The 17,880-nt window shown below is 34.0% G+C and overlaps 1 protein-coding gene across 1 annotated transcript in view; it reads left to right on the plus strand.

The window, feature by feature from the left end:
• The first annotated feature begins 387 nt into the window (after window positions 1-387).
• Window positions 388-17,880, plus strand: part of LOC148953807 (mitogen-activated protein kinase kinase kinase 4-like) — a 74,787-nt gene continuing 57,294 nt past the window's right edge. The window contains exons 1-2 of the mRNA XM_089085911.1: window positions 388-417; window positions 5,371-5,532. Coding sequence (XP_088942037.1) covers window positions 388-417; window positions 5,371-5,532 — 192 coding nt within the window. The remainder of the gene's footprint in view (window positions 418-5,370; window positions 5,533-17,880) is intronic.

The following is a 17,880-nucleotide window of genomic DNA, read 5'->3' on the forward strand; positions in this document are numbered from 1 at the left end:
ACTAACAAAAATTATAATTTTGTTCGCAAGGATAGTTTTTAAGCCTTATAATATTTTCTTCAGGTCTGCATAATTTGGGGATCAAAAGAGTTAAGAAAATACATTGGCAAGAACACAATGGCTGAGATTTAGTTCCATTATGGGGGTTAGGTTTAAGTTACCTTTGGGGGGTTCCCAAGTGCATAGGTTAGTGCTCCTCATGTGTAATTGTTTGGCGTGTGATCTTCGGGGGGGGGGGGCTGTGTGGGTATTATTGTCTTCTCATGTATCAGAAACATGTTTGAGCATTGCCAGGTAATAGCACCTGTTTTGTATATATAATAAGAAAAGTATTTATGCTTTTTTACTTTAGTTTGCATTGAGATCGAAATACATAAGCACGTTATAATGAATCGTCAGATGAATCTTCAATTCGATGTAAGTTCTATTAAATCTATATATTGTAAAATAAATTGTCATGAGAGATTCAGCTAAATCATCACTAATCAATCACGAGTTTGGCGCAATACTAGTAAATACGTCAAGTCTTTGTATAAATTTTATGCTTGGATCAATCTTCTTTATTTTCTCGTAAGACTCATGGTAGTCGTTATTTCACATTTCCGTAAAAATTGAACTAATAAAGCTTTTTTAATCGCAAACTCTTGTTTTTGTAAGAAAATTATAGAAAATATATTTCCCTGGTTCAAATGTTAATCTTTGGTTAGAAAAAAGCCTAGCTTTAGATCGAAAATAAGCCATTTCCGTAAAAATTGAACTAATAACTTTTTTTGACCGTAAACTCTAGTTTCTGTAAGAAAATTATAGAAAATACTTTTCTCTGGATCAAATGTGAATCTTTGGTTATAAAAAAGCCTAGATTTGGAACAAAACTGCGCCATTTCCTTAATAATTGAACTAATAAAGCTTTTTTGACCGGAAACTCTAGTTTTGTAAGAAAATTATAGAAAATATAATTCTCTGGATCAAATGCGAATCTTTGGTTAGAAAAAGCCTAGCTTTGGATTGAAATTAAGTCATTTTCGTAAAAACTGAACTAATAAAGCTTTTTTTTACCGTAAGCGTTTGGTTGAGGACATGCCCCCTCTGAGGAATATATTGATAGTTGAAGATAGCGAGGATGATATTGAAAATATAGAACCTGATATAATATATTTAAAGAGTGTTGTGAATATTGATTTGACTAATGAATAAAAAATATTAGAAAAATGATTTTATTTAATAGGTCAGATGAAAAAAATGGTTGATTACTTATGAAATATATGAAGAAAAATACATTACCTCTTTGAAATTTTTACCTTTGACAGAAAATTTGTTATTGTCAAGGAAAACTGAAAAAATATTAGGAATTGGTTGTTAGTCCTCTCGGTTAGGGCGGAATCAATGGAAGAAAATTGCCCCTTCGAGTCCTGGCGGTGGTACGAATTGGTTGTGAAAAACCCAAATGAATGACTTGAAATTTTTTTTAGCGAGAAATGTCTGAAAAGTGTTATGTGGGGAGATGGGGCAATGACAGGGGTATGTCACAGGGGGGAGTAATGATGTAACTTTGTGAGGTGAAATACTTATAGTATCAAACACTAGCAAAGAAAGGGGTTTTTTCTGTTTTCAAGGTGGGGGGTGTCATGTGGAGAGCTGATGCTAGTGTGAAAACAGTATCGTAGCATCATTCCGCTCTGGACCATAAGCATACTTTTATCGGTTTGGACATCTGCCTTTTTCGCATGATGATCTTCCAAGCTCTCCAATTAGGTATTTTTGCTTAAGAAATATATCACCCTTAATATGCAATTAAATAAAAAAAACAAGTTTTTTAAACTGAAAGTAAGGAACGACATTAAAACTTAAAACGAACAGAAATTGTTCCGTATATGAAAGGGGCTGTCCCGTCCTCAACGCCTTGCTCTTTACGCTAAAGTTTTTTTATTGTTTTAAAAAATAAAGTTGTGAGACAGAGTCAAACTTTAGCGTAAAGAGCGAGGCGTTGAGGAGGGGACAGCCCCTTTCATATACGGAATAATTTCTGTTCGTTTTAAGTTTTAATGTCGCTCCTTACTTTCAGTTTAAAAAACTTGTTTTTTTTATTTAATTTCTGATCGTTTTTTAGTTAATGCAGCTTTTATTTGCATAAAAATTTTACTTTTCTTTTGCTAAATGGATGTCTTTACAAATTAACTTACGTAACTAACTTCTATATTCGTATATTTTTCTTCTGGCAAAAAATACAAAGTTGCAGATTTTTGCAGATATGAGCTTGAAACCTATGTAATAGGGTTTTCTGATACGCTGAATCTGACGGTGTGATTTTCATTAAAATTCTTTCACTTGTAGGGGATGTTTCCCCCTCTTTAAAAAATCGAGTAAATTTTCTCAGGCTCGTAGCCTTTGATGAGTAATACTAAACTTAATAAAATTTATATATTTAGGATCAGCATTATAAACACATTCGATTGATACATTTATTGACATCAAAATTTCGTTTTTAAAAGTTTCGATTACTATTGAGCCGTATCGCTTGTTTTTTTATTGTTTTTTTTTATTACGTATATGTTATTACTTATATGAAGGGGTTCTCCCCTTAGTCAATATGACGTTCTTTACGTTAAAAGTTTAAAAAAAAATTTGATTCAGAAACTCCTGAATCACACAGGCATTTTATTGAGAATCGGCAGCGCTTTTGAAAGCACTAAAAAAAAAACCGAAGTATAATTATTTAGGTATGGACTTGGGGGCCGACCCACTTACATACGTTATAATTTCTCTTCGTTTTAAGTTCTAATATTCCTTCTTACATTTCAGTTGAAAAAACTTGTTTTTTTTTATTTAACTTCTGATCGTTTCTTAAATAATGCTTGGAAATCCGGCGCCCCCTTCATAGAAACGTCCCTTACCCCAAAGAAACATCTTCCACGGAAATATTCTCCAGAGTACTCCCCTCCTCTAGCCCCCCCCCTCCAGAAAAAATCCTTCCTGAAAATGGTTGTATACTTCCCAATAACCAATAAATAATGCTGGCAAGTCCGGCGCCCCCTTCATGGCAATTTCCCTTCCCCCATGAAAACTTCCTTCATGGAAAGATCCTTCCATATAGCCCCCGACCCTCTCCTTCCCCACCTACCTGAAAAAATCTCCTCTGAAAAAGTCTGTATACTTCCCAATAACCAATACTATATGTTAACATTGAGTAAAGTTCATAACTTTCAGCCCTCCCCCCGGGGATTTCGGGGGATTAAGTCATCCTAAAAGACATATTTATCATATTTTTGACCATGCTGAACAAAATGGCTATCTCAAAATTTTGATCGGGTGACTTTGGGAAAAAATGAGCGTGCGAGGGGGCCTAGTTGCCGTCCATTTTCTTGGTCACTTAAAAAGGGGACTAGAACTTTTAATTTCCGTTCGAATGAGTCCTTTCACGATATTCTAGGACCACTGGGTCGATATGATCACCCCTGGGAAAAAGAAAAAAAAAAATAATAAACACGCATCCGTGATCTTTCTTCTGGCAAAAAATAGAAAATTCCACATTTTTGCATATAAGAGCTTGAAACTTATGCCGTCGAGTTTTTTGATACACTGAATATGATTGTGTTAATTTCATTATATTTCTACAGCTTCTAGGGGGTCTTCCCCCTTTTTTTGAAAATCAGTCAAATAATCTCAGGCGTATAGCTTTTGATAGATAACACTAAACGTGATGAAACTTATATATTTGAATTCAGCATTGAAATCTGATTCCTTTGATATATCTATTGGTATCAAAAACCCGTTTTCTAGAGTTTCGGTTACCATTGAGCCGGGTCGCTCCTTACTTACAGTTCGTTACCACGAACTGTTTGATACGCATGTGTATGTGCCATGCTGGAGGTGTAATGTCATTGTTGCTTGAACTACAGCTTAAAAGTTAAGGTTGGGACATTAAAGATTTTTCCCATGGAAGAGATGAACATCTAACATGTAGCAGTTCTTAATATGTCTGAAATTGTATCTAATATCACTGCCCCTTCCCTACCCTGCGGGGTTGTAGACTAGAAGCCCCCCCCCCCCGCAGTTTCCTATAGTAGTTGATTCTTTTTTGGGTATGATATGACATTTTCATCTTTTAGTTTTTGTCGTGTTTTTTTTTCTATGTTTTATTGCTTGTCAATTTGTTTTCATTGTCTGTGTTCTTAAGATTTATTGTTATGAACGAGTAAGACACACATTTCCCCTTTATTAATATCTTGAAAGTAAATGTCCCCTGGAAATAGATGTTTTTCCAAATGCGTGCCAAATTTCGATGTAAACACGTGGTTCTAATGAGTGCCAACAAATGGGGGAACAAAGGGAAAAAGTAGAATAAGGCTTTCCAAAGGCAACACGATTATATTTGGCTCGTTTGGTTACAATTGTAGAGTAACCAATCTGGATCTTTGTTCTAGTATCCCGGATCCTTGTAAGTGTAATACCGAACAACCGAATCTACATGATGGATGGAAATTTTTTTTTGAACTTAGGGGCTTAGGAGGGGAGGAAAAATTAAAAGAAAGGTGCCCACATTTACCAACGTTAAGTGAAAGACCGATTTTAGTAAAAAAAAAAAAACCTTATGAACCATCTGCGACAGTCTGAATTTAGACCGGCTAATTAGAAGAGTATCATCAGCATAAGCAAGGTATGAAATATCATTTAATCCAACAAAACACATAGAAGAGATATTCTCATAAATTGTAACACCTGATCGTGCCAAATCTTGCCTGGGCAGGAATTTCGCCTAGAAACAGGGCTATCATGGGAATTTTGCCAGGGCTCCCATACGAATCTTGCCAGGGTTGTTGTGACATCAGACACAAACGACACCTGTCGTGTCACCAATCTCAGGTGTCTTGTAATAGTTTATTTTTAGAATATGGTTCAATATACAAAATATTGACAAAGCTTTCATGGACGATTTGCTTGGGGCGCAGTACCACTGGAATGGAATGACCTTTCGAGTCCTGGCGGGGTCAAGAACTCTAGAAAAAAAATAAATGGTGTCTTGAGCAAAAAATGAGGGTTTAGGAGCTTATTATTAAAACTTATGTATTATATTGACCACGTTCCAAGTAGTTGAAGCACCTGGGAATTTGACCTAAAATTGTGGCACCTGATCGTGCCAAATCTTGCCTGGGCAGGAATTTCACCGAGAAACAGGGCTATCATGGGAATTTTGCCAGGGCACTCATAGGAATCTTGCCAGGGTTGTTGTGACATCAGAGGGCTCTCATAGGAAAAGGCACAGGGCTCTTATAGAAGGGCCCACGCCCCCACTACTAATTTGGAAGTAACATGAATAATATTGAAAATTTGAGGAGGGTTTATTCTTAACAAGATTTTCTTTTTATTTCGTAGGCCATGGCAATAGATATTAGTCAGTATATTTTACGAGCTATTGAAGAAGTGGAAAAGAAGTACTCAGAATTTGATGAAACATTCATGGGGGAGCCGGAGCATGGAGCAATTTTATCAAGAGGCAGAGAAACAATTAATCAATGCTACAAATTTGGTTTTGAGGTAAGTGTCTTGTGTCTTTTTTTATTATTATTTGATGACCCTCACAGAGTATCAGTAGCTTTCAAGAGTGGAAACTGGCGCTACTGTTGACAAAAAAAAAATCATAAAGGCTATCTGTTGCTTGGAGTTTCTTTGCAATATGTTAAAGCTTCATAATCGTGTTTTTTTTTTTTTTTTTTTTTTTTTTTTTTTTTTTTTGAAACTGAGCAAAGGCAACTATTACGGTACTAACTTTCTGAACTACACCAATTACACAATTTTGTCTTATTACTGCTCTGAATACATGCCAAGAAACCCCAGACGCTATACGGCCCCGGAGAATTTTTTTTTTGTTGTCGAGACTAGCGCCAGTGTTCACTCTAAAAAGTTAACGAAGCTCTTTGGACAGCACACATGAGAAAACATAGCTCTTGTAATGGACTAAAATCTCCCGTTTATGAACTCTAACTGTATAATTTGGAAATAATCACCTCAGGTACCCTTGTATGACATATCGTAATTGGTTCAGAATAGTGATTTGCTGGGACTTTACAGACATTTACCAATTATATAATAGCCTTGGATCTGTTGAAATAGTCGGAATTCCTACGATAATTCACTTTAATTTATTGAATGAAAAGAAAAGGGAGGAAAACACTACCATTTGCCATCTACCATTTAATGAGAATTACCAGTTTAATGTAATTACCAATTAATATTTAATGTAACGTAATCTATTCAAAGCTGCTGTAATATCAAAGACATCGATAATCTGCAAATAAACTGTTTCTATTGCACAGATGACATTTTGTTCTTATGAACAGGTGGCAGCTTTCGGAAAAAAATTCTAGTAGATGAGATCTGAAAAAAAGTCCCTGGGGTAAGGCACATAAATAAGTATAAAATCATAAGGTATATGATTGAAAAGGGGGGAATTGCTTGATGATGACATAGGGATTGGCTCGAAACTCTCAGGTATCATTCTCTGGGTCAAAAGAATAAAACATTTTGTTGTTGAAGGGGGGGGGGGCTGAGGGAACTATTATACAAAAAAAACTATTATACAAAAAAGATCTTCGGGGTATACACCTCCCTCCCCTCTAAAAAATAAGGTCCGAAAAAATCACCAAAAAACTCTTTTTGTTTTCGGTTTGACGCTTGTATGTTCTTTGTAGCTCCACAGTTCCTTGGCTAAGGAACCCCAATGTAGAAGGAAACATTGAACCATCCACACATCTGAATAATCTATTCATTTTTTTCACTTAAATAATCGGCCTTCTCAGTAATTAATTAAAAAAACTTTTTCCACAAAATAGTTTTTTGCCCAAAAAAAAGTAAAGAACTCCATTAAACCAAAAATAAACAAAAATAGAATTAAATAATCGACCATGCATACAACTACCACAAATCAGTATCAATATATAAATGAAATCCAAAACAAACAGAAATTAAGAGTCAAACTCAAAACGAGCAGAAATTAATATGAGCAGAGTTCCAAACCGCTATGCTTTCTAAAAGCCAGAATATAAGTTGTACTTTACTGAAAAATTTGAAAAAAAGTGTGAATTGTCCGTTTAATATGCATATGCTGATATTTATTCCTCGAAAATCTTAATCAATTTTTGATTTCTTAAAGTTATAAAAATGAAAAAAAAAATTCAGTTACTTTTATATGCCCTTATAAACCGTATATATCCTTTTATAAACCCTCTATGCCCATAGGAAATAACTTATAACCCTTACCCTGGGGGCTGTGGGTGGAGTGCCCTCCTCAAAGACATAATTTCCAGATCTTTCAAGTACGTTGAACAAAATGGCTATCTCAAAATTTTGATTGGATGTGTTTGGGGAAATGGTAGGCGTAGAAGGGATGTTATTTGCCTTCCAATCAATTCCGGGTATTAAAAAGGGCACAAGCCCTTCCAATTTCCATTGAATGAGCCCTTTTTGAAGTTTCTACAACTCCTTTAATACGAAGTGATCTAAAAGAAAGAAAGAAAGAAAGAAACTAAAAATAATACATTGTGGCAACATCTTCCTTTACTTAGGCACCGCTAATGCGCTGCCGGTTTTATGCATTTACCCCTCCCCCGGCGAAAACCTCCCCGGAAAATACCCCCTCCGAAAATACCCTCCAAGAAATACCCCCCAGAAAATAACCCCCCTCGTAAGATACCCCCCCACCGCGGAAAATACCCTCCGTAAAATACCCCCTTTGGAAAATACCCCCTCCCCCCGCTGAAAATACCCCCCGGAAAATACGCCCCGCGAAAAATATCCACCTGTAAACACCTTCCCCCCCGTGGAAAAATAAGGCTTTCCAAATATGAGAATTTTATTTGAGTTTTATTTCTTTTAATTTTCGTAGGGGGAGGAATTTTGGTACTTGTGTATCATGCTGTTTAAAATTCGGGAACACACCGGTTTTTTTGTTAGTTTCTTCGTTAGTTTAGAAATATATTTGGACTATAGAGTTGCACATTAGGGTGGGGGGGGGGAGTAAAGCATAGCGGGTCTGCATGCAAATTGTGTTTGGTACAATTATTCGGCATATTAGATAGATAGATAAATAAGTGCATTTTAAAGTCATAGACACAGTAAAATAACATAAATGAAAGGCACAAATAACATAAACTTTGATCAGCGATCATCATAAAACATTTAAATGAAACACTACATTAACCAAATAATAGTACTTAATACTTGGAAAAACGGTCATTGAAAAAAAAACCATTTAACACTTGGAAAAAACACTTAAATGAAAAATTACATTTACTTTAAACTAGATTTTTTTTTTTCTCTCTTAGTTAACAAAATTTCCAGATACCTCGCTATTCTTCTATAGTTTTTTAGCGGCCCTATACCTAGAAAGAATTGTTTTCTGACTTCAAACTATCCAAATACTTTACTCCCCCCCCCCCTCAATGTGCAAATATATAGCTCAAATTTTATATTTCCAATATATTCTGTCACTTGTCTTCGTCTTGTCTCGCGCTAAGCTGAAAAAAACAAACGAAGAAACTGGTTTTGTTCCACAGCGTAAACTTGAGAGAGTTGCCCATAATAAACAAGTACCAAAACACCTTCCCCCTATGGAAATAAAACAAATCAAACTCAAATAAGGTTCTTAAATTTGGAAAGCCTGTTTTTCCACGAGGGGGGGGTATTTTCTGGGGGGTATTTACCGGGGTAAAGTAGTAAAGTATTTGGACAGTTTGAAGTCCGATAACAATTCTTTCTAGGTATATGACCACTAAAAAATTACAGAAGAATAGCGAGGTATCTGGAAATTTTTTCGACAAAAAAAAAAAAAAAAAAAAAAAAAAAAAAAAAAAAAAAAATCTTAAATTTTAAATTCTTGATCAGCATGCCAAAGACTCTAGGCAGGTAGGCCCTATGCCTTTCCAAAAACTAACCTGACAAGTATGTGTCCAATAAGAAAGTCATTCATACTCCTGCCATTTACCCGTGCCTCAGCCATTGAAACATTTGCCTCTCAATTACTTGGACTATCTGGTCTTGGCTTTTCTCTGTCTACAATTACCCAGCCCAGTCTTGATGCAACCTATTGCCCAAAATACTTGATAATTTCAATTCAAAATCAACGAAACAGAAAAACTTGATTAAATTATATAAAATTTTTATATTTGACATTATATTATATATTTGAAATCAGTATACAAATTTGATTCTTTTGATGTGTGTATTGGTATCAAAATTGGTATCGGTTTTTAGAGTTTCGGTTACTATTTAACCGGGTCGCTTCTTACTTACAGAACGTTACCACGAATTGTTTGATGAGATTAAACCATTTAAAATGCAGTTTCCCAGTTGCTATAAGATTATTACATCATTCTTAGTCAAGAATTTGATTTTTAAGTTGAATAGAACGCATATACTATACAGATTCAGTTAGATTTTGAAATTAATAGTCAACAGATTGTTGCGACAGCTGAATCGTAAGTTTGTAGAAATTTTTTTCTTTTACTATTTTTAGATACATTTTATTAATTTTCAACACACAATTATTGAAAGCCTGATAGATCAAACAAAATACAATCTTCTTTCTGAAAAATTTTTGCCTCTCCCCCAACAACAACCTTCTATTGAGAAAAATTTAGCTATAGACTATGTACAAGGTTGGGGAATTGAATATTGAAACGGAAGTGACCCCAAAAATATGACTTATAGAAAAAATTGTATGTTATACCCTAGAGGGGGGGTGATAGGGGGCTATCAATTTTGAATGATAATACCTAAAAAATTTTATTGAAAGCGGGAATGCCAAAATGCTAATAATTTTTTTCTTTTAAAGCGGAGACGGAAGAAAATTACATTAAATTCCCTGGGAAACCATAGAAATATTTTGATAGACCAGGGCCCCCCATTGGGTCTTTTTCATTGTCTTGGGTATTTTTGGATTTCTCATAGGCTACTGGCCTAGTTTGGCCTTTGTGTATGCTCACTTTTAATTAGATTCCTTGGATCTTATTGAATGCCAAGGTAAATCTATTATCTATTATATGAACTATTATGCAAGGGTTCTGAAACGCCACAGCCGTTTCGTTTATACCAGATTTCTTCTTCTCTTGATGAGTAATGAAGAAGACCAGCGTCCAGCCAGCGACTTGGGAAGTTTTTAAATCAAGAATAGGCCCGAATCTGTTGTAAATACAAGAGGGGATTTGAGAAAGACTGATGAAAACATTAATGTTTGTGGTCAACATTAGTAGTAAAGTGTCAATCTAATAGAGCGGACAGTACCCCCTTATTGGTTCAATGAAAGAGAGCGAACAGTACCCCCTTATCGTGTCAATGATAGGTAGCGGACAGTACCCCCTTATTATGTCAATCTAAGGAAGCGGACAGTACTCCCATCATACAAGCGGGCTAGCATTCCAAGCAGAAACATAGTCAATCTTTTGGGGCATTTTTCCATCAATAAAACTCTAGACATTAAAAATACACATTACCTTTTATACATGCATCATATAAAAAAAACTTCACGCCTATAAAGTCAAATCATCGGTCGGTTTTTATGTTTTAATTATAATCAGCATATCATGAAAATTTGTGTTGTTCTTACTACAAAGATTTTTAAAAATTTCATGTTTCTGTTAGAGTCATGGCTGTTTTCATACACCGATAGTTTTTTCCTGGTATGGTTATATACAGTTGATGGTTACGTAATTCTATCTGTTAAGTAATATGCTTGGCATGGTTTGTATGTTTCGCCTTGAACATGGGTATAAAAACTCTGATGGCGAGTTATTTTCTCAGTTCAAAATTGGTATTTGAAATAACACAATGAATTCTAACAAAAGGAATATTGATGAAAGCTACAAGCAAGAAGTAAGTTATTGATTTGTATTCTTAGAGGGTAAAGGGATTAATTCTAATATAATTTATCGAATGGCTTATACAGTCCCCTTATAGTTAACGAATTGTTAAATATTTTTGAGCCTGGATCTTCAGAGGTCGGTAAAGAGCAATATCAAAACTAAAAAGTGCGTAAACACTGCAATTAAATGGTTTGCGAGCTTAGTATCCTAGGCAAATCTTACTTATTTTTATTTGGGCTCCAAGTCCTCCCCCAATAGCCCTAAGCCCTATCCCTCCATCCCCCCTCCAGCCCCCCCCCCAATTTTTTTTAGTTTTTGTACATGTCTTATAATGACATTTAACATACTTAAAACATAAAAAAATTCACATTTAATATTTTCTAAATTCAAAATGAGAATGATATAAATATGTTAATCGTGAATTTTACAATTAGAAAAATAATGTTTGTAGTAGAACTTCTTTGGGCTGAATTTTTTGGGGACTTTTTTATTATTTTTTTTATGTATCTTAAAATGACATGTAATGTACTTAAAACAAAAAAAAATCACATTTAATATCTTCCATGTTTATCAAAACTAAAGGCTAAGTTCCTCAAAATGATCTAACATTGCTAAGCATATCAGATGCATTTTGACCCTATGCATCCTTGTTTCTCTCAACTAGATGATAAGTTCCTCAAAATCATCTAACATTGCTAAAGATATCAGATGCATTTTGACCACATGCATCCTTGTTTCTCTCAACTAAATGACAAGTTCCTCAAAATGATCTAACATTGCTAAGGATATCAGAAGCATTTTGACAATATGTATTCTTGTTTCTCAAAACTAAAAGCTAGATTCCTCAAAATGATCTAACATTGCTAAGGATATCAGATTTATTTTGACCCTATGCATCCTTGTTTCTCTCAACTAAATGATAAGTTCCTCAAAATGATCTAACATTGCTAAGGATATCAGATTTATTTTGACCACATGCATCCATGTTTCTCTCAACTAAATGATAAGTTCCTCAAAATGATCTAACATTGCTAGGGATATCAGAAGCATTTTGACAATATGTATCCTTGTTTCTCAAAACTAAACGCTTAAGTTCCTCAAAATGATCTAACATTGCTAAGGATATCAGACGCATTTTGTCCACATCTATCCTTGTTTCTCAAAACTAAAAGCTAAGTTCTTCAAAATGATCTAACATTGCTAAGGATATCAGATGCATTTTGACAATTTAGTTTTGAGCACCTTGTTTCTCAAAACTAAAGATTAAGTTCCTCAAAAGGATCTAACATTGCTAAGGATATCATATTTATTTTGACCCTATGCATCCTTGTTTCTCTCAACTAAATGATAAGTTCCTCAAAATGATCTAACATTGCTAAGGCTTTCAGATGCATTTTGACCCTATTCATCCATTTTTCTGTCAACTAAATGATAAGTTCCTCAAAATAATCTAACATTGTCTTAGATATCAGATGCATTTTGACCACATGCATTCTAGTATCTCAAAACTAAAAGGTAAGTTCCTCATAATGATCTATGATTTCTAAGGATATTCGATGCATTTTGACAATATGTATCCTTGTTTCTCAAAACTAAAAGCTAAATTCCTCAAAATGATCCAACACTGCAAAGGATATCCGATGATTTTGACAATAAGTATCCTTGTTTCTCAAAATTAAAAGCTAAGTTCCTCAAAATGATCTAACATTGTTAAGGATATCAGATGCATTTTGACCCTATGCATCCTTGTTTCTCTCAACTAAATGATAAGTTCCTCAAAATGATCTAACATTGCTATGGATATCAAATGTATTTTGTCCACATCCAAACTTGTTTCTGAAAACTAAAAGCTAAGCTCTTCAAAATGATCTAACATTGTTAAGGATGTCCGATGCATTTTGACAATATGTATCCTTGTTTCTCGAAACTAAAAGCTAAGTTCCTCAAAATGATCTAACATTGCTAAGGGTATCAGATTTAATTTGACCCTATGCATCCTTGTTTCTCTCAGCTAAATGATAAGTTCCTCAAAATGATCTATATATCGCTAAGGATATCAGAAGTATTTTGTCCACATCCATACTTGTTTCTGAAAACTAAAAGCTAAGTTCTTCAAAATGATCTAACATTGTTAAGGATATGAGATGCATTTTGACAATATGTATACTTGTTTTTCAAAACTAAAAGCTAAGGTTCTCAAAATGATCTAACATTGCTAAGGCTATCTGATTTATTTTGACCCTATGCATCCTTGTTTATCTCAAGTAATTGAAAAGTTCCTCAAAATGATCTAACATTGCTAAGGATATCAGAAGCATTTTGACAATATGTATCCTTGTTTCTCAAAACTTAAAGCCAAGTTCCTCAAAATGATCTAACATTGCTAAGGTTATCAGATGCATTTTGACCCTATGCATCCTTGTTTTTCGCAACTGAATGATAACTTCCTCAAATTGATCTAACACTGCTAAAGATATCAGATGCATTTTGTCCACATCCATCGTTTTTTCTCAAAACTAAAAGATAAGTTTCTCAAAATGATCTAACATTGCTAAGGATATCAGATGCATTTTGACCACATGCATCCTTGTTTCTCAAAAATGAAAGCTAAGTTCCACAAAATGATCTAACATTGCTAAGGCTATCACACGCATTTTGACCCTATGCATCCATGTTTCTTTCAACTAGTTCCTCAAAATGATCTAACATTGCTAAGGAAATCAGATGCATTTTGACCATATACATCCTTGTTTCTCTCAAATAAATAATAAGTTCCTCGAGATGATCTAACATTGCTAAGGATTTCAGAAGCATTTTGTCCAAATCCATCCTTGTTTTTCAAAACTAAAAGCTAAGTTCCTCAAAATGATCTAACATTGCTAAGGATATCAGATACATTTTGACCCTATGCATCATTGTTTCTCTTAACTAAATGATCAGTTGGGAGAAACAACTGAGATCTTTTTGATCATTTTGAGGAACTTAGCTTTTAGTTTTGAGAAACAAGGATACATATTGACAAATTCCATCTGATATCCTTAGCAATGTTAGATCATTACGAGGAACTGAGCTTTTAGTTTTGAGAAACAAGGATAACAAGGATGCATGCGGTCAAAATGCATCTGATATCCTTAGCAACGTTATATCATTTTGAGGAACTTATCATTTAGTTGAGTGAAACAAGGATGCATAGGGTCTAAATAAATCTGATATCTTTAGCAATTTTACATCATTTTGAGGAACTTAGCTTTCATTTTGAGGAACTTATCATTTAGTTGAGAGAAACAAGGATGCATAGGGTCAAAAGGGATCTGATATCCTTAGCAATGTCTGATCATTATGAGGAACTTAGCTTTTAGTTTTGAAAAACAAGGATGAATTTGTACAAAATGCTTCTGAAATCCTTAGCAATGTTAGATCATCTTGAGGAACATATCATTTATTTGAGAGAAACAAGGATGCATATGGTCAAAATGCATCTGATATCCTTAGCAATGTTAGATCATTTTGAGGAACTAGTTGAGAGAAACATGGATGCATAGGGTCAAAATGTGTCTGATAGCCTTAGCAATGTTAGATCATTTTGAGGAACTTAGCTTTCATTTTTGAGAAACAAGGATGGTTGTGGTCAAAATGCATCTGATATCCTTAGTAATGTTAGATCATTTTGAGGAACTTATAATTTATTTGAGAGAAACAATGATGCATAGGGTCAAAATGCATCTGATATCCTTAGCAATGTTAGATCATTTTGAGGAACTTAGCTTTTAGTTTTGAAAAACAAGGATGGATTTGGACAAAATGCTTCTGATATCCTGGGAAATGTTAGATCATCTCGAGGAACTTATCTTTTATTTGAGAGAAACAAGGATGCATATGGTCAAAATGCATCTGATATGCTTAGCAATGTTAGATCATTTTGAGGAACTTAGCTTTTAGTTTTGAGAAACAAGAATGTACATAGTCAAACTGCAACTGATATCTTCAGCAATGTTATATCATTTTGAGGAACTTATCATTTAATTGAGAGAAACAAGGATGCATAAGGTCAAAATAAATCTGATATCTTTAGCAATGTTAGATCATTTTGAGAAAGTTATCAGTTAGTTGAGAGAAATATGGATGCATAGGGTCAAAATGTGTCTGATAGCCTTAGCAATGTTAGATCATTTTGAGGAACTTATCATTTTGTTGAGAGAAACAAGGATGGATGTTGAAAAAATGTATCTGATAGCCTTAGCAATGTTAGATCATTTTGAGGAACTTAGCTTTTAGTTTTGAGAAACAAAGATGCATATTGTCAAAATGCTTCTGATATCCTTAGCAATATGAGATCATTTTGAGGAACTTATCTTTTAGTTGAGAGAAACAAGAATGCATAGGGTCGAAATAAGTCTGATACCCTTAGCAGTGTTAGATTATTTTGAGGAACTTAGCTTTTAGTTTTGTAAAACAAGGATGGATTTAGACAAAATGCTTCTGATATCCTTAGCAATGTTAGATCATCTTGAGGAACCTATCATTTATTTGAGAGAAACAAGGATGCATTTGATCAAAATGCATCTGATATCCTTAGCAATGTTTGATCATTTTGAGGAACTTAGCTTTCATTTTTGAGAAACAAGGGTGCATGTGGTCAAAATGCATCTGATATCCTTAGCAATGTTAGGTCATTTTCAGGAACTTATCATTTTGTTGAGAGAAACAAGGATGGATGTGGACGAAATGCATCTGATAGCCTTAGCAATGTTAGATCATTTTGAGGAACTTAGCTTTTAGTTTTGAGGAACAAGGATGCATATTGTCAAAATGCTTCTGATAACCTATGCAATGTTAGATCATTTTGAGGAACTTATCATTTAGATGAGAGAAAAAAGGATGGGTAGGGTCAAAATGTATCTGATATGCTTAGCAATGTTAGATCATGTTCAGGAACCTATCTTTTAGTTTTAAGAAAAAAGGATGCATATTGTCAAAATGTAACTAATATCCTTAGCAATATTAGATCATTATGAGAAACTGAGCTTTTTGAGCAACAAGTATGGATGTGGACAAATAAATATGATATCCTTAGCAATGTTAGATCATTTTGAGGAACTAATCATTTAGTTGAGAGGAAGAAGGATGCATAGGGTTAAAATAAATCTGATATCCTTAGCATTGTTCGATCATTTTGAGGAACTTAGCTTTTAGTTTTGAGAAACAAGGATACATATAGTCAAAATGCATCTGATATCCTGAGTAATGTTAGATCATTTGGAGGAACTTAGCTTTTAGTTTTGAGAAACAAGGCTGGATTTGGACAAAATGTATCTCATATCCTTTGCAATGTTAGATCATTTCGAGGAACTTATCATTTAGTTGAGAGAAACAAGGATGCATATGGTCAAAATGCATCTGATATGCTTAACAATGTTAGATCATTTTGAGGAACTTAGCTTTTAGTTTTGAGAAACAAGTATGTACATAGTCAAACTGCAACTGATATCTTCAGCAATGTTATATCATTTTGAGGAACTTATCATTTAATTGAGAGAAACAAGGATGCATAAGGTCAAAATAAATCTGATATCTTTAGCAATGTTAGATCATTTTGAGAAAGTTATCAGTTAGTTGAGAGAAATATGGATGCATAGGGTCAAAATGTGTCTGATAGCCTTAGCAATGTTAGATCATTTTGAGGAACTTATCATTTTGTTGAGAGAAACAAGGATGGATGTTGAAAAAATGTATCTGATAGCCTTAGCAATGTTAGATCATTTTGAGGAACTTAGCTTTTAGTTTTGAGAAACAAAGATACATATTGTCAAAATGCATCTGATATCCTTAGCAATATTAGATCATTATGAGGTACTTATCATTTAGTTGAGAGGAACAAGGATGCATAGGGTCTAAATACATCTGATACCCTTAGCAATGTTAAATCATTTTGAGGAACTTAGCTTTTAGTTTTGAGAAACAAGGATGGATTGGGACAAAATGCTTCTGATATCCTTAGCAATGTTAGATCATCTTGAGGAACCTATCATTTATTTGAGAGAAACAAGGATGCATGTGATCAAAATGCATCTGATATCCTTAGCAATGTTAGATCATTTTGAGGAACTTAGCTTTCATTTTTGAGAAACAAGGGTGCATGTGGTCAAAATGTATCTGATATCCTTAGCAATGTTAGGTCATTTTTAGTAACTTATCATTTTGTTGAGAGAAATAAGGATGGATGTGGATGAAATGTATCTGATAGCCTTAGCAATGTTAGATCATTTTGAGGAACTTAGCTTTTAGTTTTGAGAAACAAGGATGCATATTGTCAAAATGCTTCTGATAACCTATGCAATGTTAGATCATTTTGAGGAACTTATCATTTAGATGAGAGAAAAAAGAATGGGTAGGGTCAAAATGTATCTGACATACTTAGCAACGTTAGATCATGATGAGAAACTGAGCTTTTAGATTTAAGAAAAAAGTATACATATTGTCAAAATGCATCTGATATTCTTAGCAATGTTAGATCATTATGAGAAACTAAACTTGTTGAGCAACAATTATGGATGTGGACAAAATACATCTGATATTCTTAGCAATATTAGATCATTTTTAGGAACTAATCATTTAGTTGAGAGGAAGAAGGATGCATAGTGCCAAAATAAATCTGATATCTTTAGCAATGTTAGATCATTTTGAGGAACATAGCTTTTAGTTTTGAGAAACAAGGATACATATAGTCAAAATGCATCTGATATCCTGAGTAATGTTAGATCAGTTTGAGGAACTTAGCTTTTAGTTTTGAGAAACAAGGCTGGATTTGGACAAAATGCTTCTGATATCCTTAGCAATGTTAGATCATTTTGAGGAACTTATCATTTAGTTGAGAGAAACAAGGATGCATAGGGTACAAATGTATCTGATATCCTTAGCAATATTAGATCATTTTGAGGAACTTAGCTGTTGTTTTGAGAAACAAGGATACATATTGTCCAAATTCATCAGATATCCTTAGCAATGGTAGATTATTTTTGAGGAACTT

This window comes from Artemia sp. Qi Xiang Cuo, chromosome 3, assembly GCF_049724085.1.
Source record: "Artemia sp. Qi Xiang Cuo chromosome 3, ASM4972408v1, whole genome shotgun sequence".
Taxonomy (NCBI): domain Eukaryota; kingdom Metazoa; phylum Arthropoda; class Branchiopoda; order Anostraca; family Artemiidae; genus Artemia; species Artemia sp. Qi Xiang Cuo.